The 9,726-nt window shown below is 50.9% G+C and overlaps 1 protein-coding gene across 1 annotated transcript; it reads left to right on the forward strand.

Annotated features, from left to right (window-relative positions):
- Positions 1-1,269: 1,269 nt before the first annotated feature.
- LOC129716136 (prickle-like protein 2) lies at positions 1,270-8,316 on the forward strand. Its single transcript, XM_055666016.1, has 4 exons — positions 1,270-1,449; positions 3,559-3,672; positions 5,779-5,916; positions 7,946-8,316. Exons 1-4 carry the CDS (start codon positions 1,300-1,302, stop codon positions 8,174-8,176), a joined length of 633 nt encoding a protein of 210 aa, XP_055521991.1. The 5' UTR covers positions 1,270-1,299; the 3' UTR covers positions 8,177-8,316.
- Positions 8,317-9,726: the final 1,410 nt, after the last annotated feature.

Raw genomic sequence — 9,726 nt, forward strand, 5'->3', positions numbered from 1 at the left:
ATATGTGTGTGTGTGTGTGTGTGTGTGTGTGTGTGTGCATATACATATATATGTGTGTGTGTGTGTATATATATATATGTGTATATTTGTGTGTGTGTGTGTACATACATATATGTGTGTGTGTGTGTGTGTATACATATATATGTGTGTGTGTGTGTGTGTGTGTGTGCATATACATATATATGTGTATATTTGTGTGTGTGTGCATATACATATATATGTGTGTGTGTGTGTGTATATATGAGTGCGTATGTATATATGTGTGTGTGAATATATATGTGTGTGTGTGTGTGTGTGTGTGTGTATATTCGTAAGACCATAAGGCAAGCACGGCCTCACAGCGCCGGAGACCTTGTTCGATCTTGGCTCGAGTGCTGTCTGTGTGGAGTTTGTACGTTCGCCCCGTGACCTGCGTGGCTTTTCTCCGGGTGCTCCAGTTTGCTCCCGCACTCCAAAGGCATACGGGTTTGTAGGTTGATGAGCTTCAGTGAAATTACAAGTGGCTCCTAGTGTGTGTAGGATGGCGCTAGTGTACGGGGTGATCGCTGGTCAGTTCGGACACGGGGGGCCGAAGATGGCGGCACCTCGCGGCACCGGCCTCTGCAGTCCGTCCGTCCTTTATTTTTATTTTTGTCCCGTTTGGTTGTAGTTTATATATTGTTTTTAGCTGGTGTATATGTGTGGGGGGGGGGGCGGTGAGGGGGCGGGGGAAACTTTAAAATCTCTTCCCTGTACTCACCATCGTGGAGCTGGCCGGCTTCGGAGCGTGGCGAGCCGTGGTGGCGCGCGGCTGCAGGCCCGGTGGACGGTGACATCGGGGGCTCGCGGGTCCCTGGTGGGAGACCACTTTTCTGAGCTCCCGCCACGGCAAACTCTCCCGCCCGAATTGTGAGGTTGAAAACGACCCTGAGCGGGGCCTGACATCGCCCGGCGTGGCTTTAACGGCCGCGGGACTTGCCATCGCCCGCCGGGGGCTTTAACATCAGGAGAAGAATGGAAAACAGGGGAGAGACAAGACTTTGCCTTCCATCACAGTGAGGAGGAGATTCGCTGTGATGGATGTCTGTGTAAATTGTGTTAATTGTGTGTCTTGTGTTTTTTCCCCCCCTTGTTTTATGACTGCAGAAACCACATTTAGTTTGAAATTTATTTGAGGTTCAAATGACAATAAACGCTACTGTATATTGTATTGTTGATTTAATTCCCCACGTAATATCCTATGTGGAGTAGATGATACTAAGTGTGGTACATGCTTTGATCTGTTTCAGGTTGGTCTTGTGGTGAACAAAGGTCAGGACCATGTCTGTCCTCACTGCCAGGGCTGCAGACAACACCAAGGTGGTCGGCAAGATGGGCTTTGAGTTCCAGCAGAACGCACCGTCTGACAATGACTCGGGCTGCTCTCTGGAGGAATACGCCTGGGTCCCACCGGGACTCAAGCCCGAGCAGGTGGGGAAAAACAGTTACTCGAGGAAATAGAAACATAGAAACATAATTGGTGCAGGAGGAGGCCATTCGGCCCTTCGAGCCAGCACTGCCATTCAATGTGATCATGGCTGATCATCCCCAATCAGTACCCTGTTCCTGCCTTCTCCCCACATCCCCTGACTCCGCTATCTTTAAGAGCCCTATCTAGCTCTCTTTTGAACGCATCCAGAGAACCGGCCTCCACCGCCCTCCGAGGCAGAGAATTCCACAGACTCACCACTCTCTGCGAGTAGTGAGTTTGTGGACCCCATATCTCCACTTCTCCCCATATCCCTTGACCCCACTAGCCCCTAGAGCTCTATCTAACTCTCTCTTAAATCCACCCAGTGACTTGGCCTCCACTGCCCTCTGTGGCAGGGAATTCCACACATTCACAACTCTCCGGGTGAAAAAGTTTTTTCTCACCTCGGTCTTAAATGGCCTCCCCTTTATTCTAAGACTGTGTGTGGCCCCTGGTTCTGGACCCGCCCAACATTGGAAACATTTTTCCTGCATCAAGCTTGTCCAGTCCTTTTATAATTTTATATGTTTCTATATGATCCCCCTCCTCATCCTTCTAAACTCCAGTGAATACAAGCCTAGTCTTTACAATCTTTCCTCATATGACAGTCCCGCCATCCCAGGGATCAATCTCGTGAACCTACGCTGCACTGCCTCAATCACAAATAAATCTCTCGCCCTCCCGCTTCAAGGGCAGCCGATTGGTTTTGGTCGTGAGACTGCCAATCAACCACAATGATTGTCTATTATTGGGGACGATCAGCCACGATCACATTGAATGTCGGTACTGGCTCGAAGGGCCGAATGGCCTACTGCTGCACCTATTGTCCATTGTCTATTGAAACAAGTCCAATGTGAAAAGTACTACAAAATGCAACACAATGGTGTCCTATTGCAACCCAGTCAGCACGGAGGCGCAGCGGTAGAGTCGCTGCCTCACAGCGCCAGAGACCCGGGTTCGATCCTGACTACGGGCGCTGCCTGTACGGAGTTTGCACGTTCTCCCAGTGTGCTCCGGTTTCCTCCCACACTCCAAAGGCGTGCAGGTTTGTAGGTTAATTGGCTTCGGTGTAAATGTACATTGTCCCGAGTGGGTGTGTGTAGGATTTGAGTTAGTGTGCGGGGGGGATCGCTGGTCGGCACGGACTCGGTGGGCCGAAGGGCCTGTTTCCGCGCTGTATCTCTAAACTAAACTTAAAAGTACGGTTGTCGAGGATTACGGGGAGTAGGCAGGAGAATGTGGTTGAGGGGGAGAGATAGATCAGCGGGGTAGACTTGATGAACCGAATGGCCTAATCAAGTCTCGACCAGAAGCGTCACATAGAAACATAGAAATTAGGTGCAGGAGTAGGCCATTCGGCCCTTCGAGCCTGCACCGCCATTCAATATGATCATGGCTGATCATCCAACTCAGTATCCCGTACCTGCCTTCTCTCCATACCCTCTGATCACCTTAGCCACAAGGGCCAGCCACATCTAACTCCCTCTTAAATATAGCCAATGAACTGGCCTCAACTACCCTCTGCGGCAGAGAGTTCCAGAGATTCACCACTCTCTGTGTGAAAAAAGTTCTTCTCATCTCGGTTTTAAAGGATTTCCCCCTTATCCTTAAGCTGTGACCCCTTGTCCTGGACTTCCCCAACATCGGAAACAATCTTCCTGCATCTAGCCTGTCCAACCCCTTAAGAATTTTGTAAGTTTCTATAAGATCCCCTCTCAATCTCCTAAATTCTAGAGAGTATAAACCAAGTCTATCCAGTCACCCATTCCTTCTCTCCAGAGATGCTGCCTGTCCCGCTGAGTTACTCCATCATTTTGTGTCTATCTTCGGTGTAAACCAGCATCTGCAGTTCCCCGCTACTTAGAACAGGAAAAGGCCCTTTGGCCTGCAATGTAGAGGGGGCGGGGGGGGGAGGGTGCAATTAATGCAGGCAAGTGGGATTTGTATAGATAGGCATAATGGTCAACATAGCCATGATGGGCCGAAGGGCCTGTTGCTGTGTCTAATTCTGGCCGAATTCTGTTCCTATCGCTTATGAACTTATAACTGGTGTCTTTCTCACCCCGCAGGTTCACCAGTATTTCCGCTGTTTACCGGAGGAGAACATCCCGTACGTCAACAGCATTGGGGAGAAATTCCGCGTCAAACAGCTCCTGTACCAGCTGCCGCCACACGACAATGACGTAAGCGCCCGCGAGCAGTACGCGACTAGCCCGTGGCAGCCCGGTTGCGACTGGTTAGCACGCAGCGGCAAAGCTTTCGGCCGCAACCTCGGTACACGTGACAACCGGCTCAACCTAACCACGTCGGGAGGAACTTGCAGGTGCTGGTTTACACCGAAGATAGACGCACAAAATGCTGGAGTAACTCAGCGGGACGGGCAGCATCTCTGGAGAGAAGTCTGGAGAGAGGAAGGGTCTCGGCCCGAAACGTTGCCTATTTCCTTCGCTCTGTGCAAAGAGTTGAACAATCTCCACTATAGGAAATAGGCAACGTTTCGGGCCGAAACCCGGAAGGGTTTCGGCCCGAAACGTTGCCTATTTCCTTCGCTCCATAGATGCTGCTGCACCCGCTGAGTTGCCTATTTCCTTCGCTCCATAGATGCTACTGCACCAGCTGAGTTTCTCCGGCACTTTTGTCTACCTTCGATTTTCCAGCATCTGCAGTTCCTTCTTAAACAACACGCTGCCTGTCCCGCTGAGTTACTCCAGCATTTTGCATCTATCGTCATTGTAAACCAGCATCTGCAGTTCCTTCCGACACAGAAACAGGCCATCGAACCCATCGAAGTCTCGGCCCGAAACATCTCCCATTCCTTCTCTCCAGAGATGCTGCCTGTCCCTGCCGAGTTACTCCAGCATTTGTGTCACAATGTGCTACGCAGAACTATAGCACCCCCCCCGACCTAATCCATGGTTCCTTGACCTCCACCACACACTGGTTAACCTGAGGAGCACCTTCAGCAGCTCAGTGGCACAGGCAGCTGCTCAGTGGAATTAGAAACATAGAAACATAGAAATTAGGTGCAGGAGTATGCCATTCGGCCCTTCGAGCCTGCACCGCCATTCAATATGATCATGGCTGATCATCCCGTACCTGCCTTTCTCTCCATACCCCCTGATCCCCTTAGCCACAAGGGCCACATCTAACTCCCTCTTAAATATAGCCAATGAACTGGCCTCAACTACCCTCTGCGGCAGAGAGTTCCAGAGATTCACCACTCTCTGTGTGAAAAAAGTTCTTCTCATCTCGGTTTTAAAGGATTTCCCCTTTATCCTTAAGCTATGACCCCTTGTCCTGGACTTCCCTAACATCGGGAACAATCTTCCTGCATCTAGCCTGTCCAACCCCTTAAGAATTTTGTAAGTTTCTATAAGATCCCCTCTCAATCTTCTAAATTCTAGAGAGTATAAACCAAGTCTATCCAGACTTCTCTGCCACAGAAGGCAGTGGAGGCCAATTCACTGGATGTTTTCATGAGTGAGTTAGATAGAGCTCTTAAACCGGCACCTGCACCTATTCCCAAACATGAGGGTGACAATAGATAATTGAAGGTACACAAAAAAGCTGGAGAAACTCAGTGGGTGCAGCAGCATCTGTGGAGCGAAGGAAATGGGCAACGTTTCGGGCCGAGACCCTTCTTCAGACGATAATAGACAACAGGTGCAGGATTAGGCCATTCGGCCCTTCGAGCCAGCACCACCATTCACTGTGATCATGGCTGATCATCCCCAATCAGTACCCCGTTCCTGCCTTCTCCCCATATCCCCTGACTCCGCTATCTTTAAGAGTCCGATCTAGCTCTCTCTTGAAAGTATCCAGATAATTCAGAGGCAGAGAATTCCACAGACTCACCACTCTCTGTGAGGAAAAGTGTCTCCCCGTCTCCGTTCTAAATGGCTTACCCCTTATTCGTAAACTGTGTGGCCCCTGGTTCTGGACTCCCCCAACATCGGGAAGATGTTTCCTGCCTCTAGCATGTCCAAGCACCTTAATAATCTTGTATGTTTCAATAAGTGGTGTTGATGCAAAGGGTGATGGGTGTGTGGAACGAGCTGCCAGAGGAGGTAGTTGAGGCTGAGACTATCCCAACGTTTAAGAAACAGTTAGACAGGATTAGACAGGTTTGGAGGGAGATGGGGCCAAACGCGGGCGGGTGGGACTGGCATAGCTGGGACATGTTGGCCAGTATGGGCAAGTTGGGCTGAAGGGCCTGTTTCCACACTGTATCACTCTATGACTGTATGAAGCAGCCCCTCCACCACTGACGAAGCCGTCTCTGCCTGCAGGAGAAGTATTGCCAGTCTCTGGGTGAAGAGGAGAAGATGGAACTGCGACTGTTCAGCGGGCAGCGCAAGAGAGAGGCCCTGGGCCGAGGAATCGTCCAAGTCTTCCCGCTGACCGCGTCCGGAGCGCTGTGCGAGAAGGTGAGGCTCGTTCCCGGCGCGGGCCGCGAAAAATCTGACGCCGGGCGGTGAATCGGTGGAACTCTTTGCCGCAGAAGGTGTTGGGGACTTCACCCCAACAATGTGTACAAACATACTGCCCCCCCCCCCCCCCCCCCCACATCTCCGGTGATCAGCGCGGGTGTCAGGGACTACGGGGAGAAGGCAGGAGGATGGGGTTCAGAGGGAGAGATAGATCAGCCAAGATTGACTTGATGATGGGCCGAATGGCCTAATTCTACTGCTATCACTTATGATCTTCTGACCATGGGTTTAGGGCCGAATGGCCTAATTCTACTACTATCACTTATGATCTTCTGACCATGGGTTTAGCAGGTGCATGGATCAGAGGGCAGATGCTGCAAGCAATAATCGCAGAGTCAACATGCTGGAGTAACTCAGCGGGACAGGCAGCATCACTGGAGTGAAGGATTAGGTGACGTTTAGGGTTGAGACCCTCCTCGTGACTGAGAGTGAGAATTTCTTTAGCCAGAGGGTGGTGAATCTGAGGAATCCATTGCCACAGAGTCCGAGTCATTGGGTATTTTTTTAAAGCGGAGATTGATGGCTTTTCGCACGAACGCTGGAGTAACTCAGCGGGTCGGGCAGCATCTCTGGAGAAAGTAATGTGTGAGTTTTGGGGTCGAGACCCTTCTTCAGACTGAGAGTCAGGGGGAGAAGGAAATGAGAGTAACACACGATGATGTAGAGAGATATAGAGCGTACAAGGACAAGGATCTCGCTGCAGCAGAGATATGAGCATATAAGGCGTCATCCTTATGTACACGGGGCCTGTGGATGTGGGGAGGATGTTTCCGCTCGTGGGAGAGTCTAGGACCAGGGGTGGGGAACCTGCGGCCTTCTAGGCCAGTAAGTGCGGCCTTTTGAATGAATCCAAATTTTGTAGAACAAACCCTTTTATTTTTATTAATATGTTTTTGTTCGTCTTTTATTATTTTTTATTTTAATCTTAAAATGAACGTATTTAAAATACCAAAGAGTAAAAAAAGATTCAACGGAATAATCCTCTATCTAATTGAAGTTTCTTGCATGCGGCCTTGTTAGATTACAGCTAACTTAATGCGGCCTTCCAACTTGAAAAGGTTCCCCACCTGGCCTAGGCCTCAGAATTAAAGGACGTCCCTGCAAACTGGAGATGAGGAGGAATTTCTTGAGTTAGAGGGTGGTGAATCTGTGGACTTCATTGCCACAGAGGGCGGTGGAGGCCAAGTCAACGGGTGTTTTTAAAGCGGAGATCAACAAGTTCTTAATTAGACTTCAGAGATACAAGTAACAGGCCCTTCAGCCCATCGAGACCATGCCAGTCACAGTGGGGGGGGGGGGGGGGGGGGGGGGGTAAGGGCTAAGAGTGGGGAAGGGCTAAGAGTGGGGAAGGGTCAGATGGGAGGGTAAGGGTCAACAGAGGGGGAGGGTCAAACGAGGGGGGAAGGGTCTAGAGTGGGGGAAGGTCACGGAGGCTAAAGGGTCACGGAGAGGGTAAGGTTCAAGAGTGGGGGAGGGTCACGGAAAAGGGTAAGGGTCAAGTGGGGGAGGGTCACGGAGAGGGTAAGGGTCACGGAGAGGGTAAGGGTCAACAGTGGGGGAGGGTCACGGAAAGGGTAAGGGGTCAAGAGTGGGGGAGGGTCACGGAGAGGGTAAGGGTCAACAGAGGGGGAAGGTCAGACGAGGGGGGAAGGGTGGGGTCATGGAGAGGGTAAGGGTCAAGAGTGGGGGGGGGTCACAGAGGGTAAGGGTCACGGAGAGGGTAAGGGTCAAGAGTGGGGGAGGGTCACGGAAAGGGGGTAAGGGTCAAGAGTGGGGAGAGGGTCACGGAGAGGATAAGGGTCAAGAGTGGGGGAGGGTCATGGGGGTACGGAGAGGGTAAGGGTCATGGGGGAAGGGTCTGAGAGGGAGGGGGTGGTGGATGGGGGGGGGGGGGAGGGCGGGATGGGGGGGGGGGGGGGTGTTTTTCCTCAGTGCGGGTGTACCTAACTCTGCCCGCGCTCCACAGTGTGGACTGGCCATGAGTGGCGGTGACGTGGGCATCTTTGCCCAGCGGGCGGGCGGAGGCACCTGTTGGCACCCGCACTGCTTCAGCTGCCACACCTGCCAGCACCTCCTGGTCGACCTCATCTACTTCCACCAGCACGGCAAAGTCTACTGCGGCCGGCACCATGCCGACCTCTTCAAACCCCGCTGCGCCTCGTGTGACCAGGTTAGTGGACAGCCGACACACTTATAACCATATAACCATATAACAATTACAGCACGGAAACAGGCCATCTCGACCCTTCCAGTCCGTGCCGAACACATAATCTCCCCTAGTCCCATATACCTGCGCTCAGACCATAACCCTCCATTCCCTTCCCATCCATATAACTATCCAATTTATTTTTAAATGATAAAAACGAACCTGCCTCCACACCACCTTCACTGGAAGCTCATTCCACACAGCTACCACTCTCTGAGTAAAGAAGTTCCCCTCTCATGTTACCCCTAAACTTCAGTCCCTTAATTCTCAAGTCATGTCCCCTTGTTTGAATCTTCCCGACTCTCAGTGGGAAAAGCTTTTCCACGTCAACTCTGTCTATCCCTCTCATCATTTTAAAAACCTCTATCAAGTCCCCCCCTTAACCTTCTACGCTCCAAAGAATAAAGCCCTAACTTGTTCAACCTTTCTCTGTAACTTAGTTGCTGAAACCCAGGCAACATTCTAGTAAATCTCCTCTGTACTCTCTCTATTTTGTTGACATCCTTCCTATAATTAGGCGACCAAAATTGTACACCGTACTCCAGAATTGGCCTCACCAATGCCTTGTACAATTTTAACATTACATCCCAACTTCTATACTTGCACCGCCAGCGCCCTGCAAACCCTCACACTGCCATGAGTTGATGGGATGGAGCGGCTGGGCTTGTACACTCTGGAATTTAGAAGGATTCATACAGTCATAGACTGATACAGTGTGGAAACAGGCCCTTCAGCCCAACTTGCCCATACCGGCCAACAATGTCCCAGCTACGCCAGTCCCACCGACCCGGGTTTGGCCCCATATCCCTCCAAACCTGCCCTATCCTGTCTAACTGTTTCTTAAACATTGGGATAGTCCCAGCCTCAACTACCTCCTCTGGCAGCTCGTTCCATACACCCACCCACCACTTATTGAAACATATAAGATTGTTAAGGGCTTGGACACGCTAGAGGCAGGAAACATCTTCCCGATGTTGGGGGAGTCCAGAAACCAGGGGCCACACACAGTTTAAGAATAAGGAGTAAGCCATTTAGAACAGAGATGAGGAAACACTTTTTCTCACAGAGAGCGATGTGAGTCTGTGGAATTTGTCTGCCTCAGAGGGTGGAGGAGGCCGGTTCTCTGGATGCTTCCAAGAGAGAGCTAGATAGGGCTCTTAAAAATAGCGGAGTCAGGGGATATGGGGAGAAGGCAGAACGGGTACTGATCGGGGATGATATCAGCCGTGATCACTTGAATGGCGGGTGCTGGCTCAGAAGGGCCGAATGGCCTCTCCTGCACCTATTGTCTATGTTTTGGTGTTTCTATTCAACGTCATCTACGTTTCTATGTTTCAATTCAAAAGATAGACACAAAATGCTGGAGTAACTCAGCGGGACAGGCAGCATCTCTGGAGAGAAGCAATGGGTGACGCTTCGGATCCAGGCCCTTCTTCAGACTTGATTCATTCTTTCTCACCAGAGATGCTGCCTGCTGCCCCGTTGAGTTACTCCAGCATTTTGTGTCTAATCCAGCATCAAAGAATATGTGTGTTATGATT

The sequence above is a fragment of the Leucoraja erinacea genome, unplaced genomic scaffold, assembly GCF_028641065.1.
Source record: "Leucoraja erinacea ecotype New England unplaced genomic scaffold, Leri_hhj_1 Leri_1728S, whole genome shotgun sequence".
NCBI lineage: Eukaryota > Metazoa > Chordata > Chondrichthyes > Rajiformes > Rajidae > Leucoraja > Leucoraja erinaceus.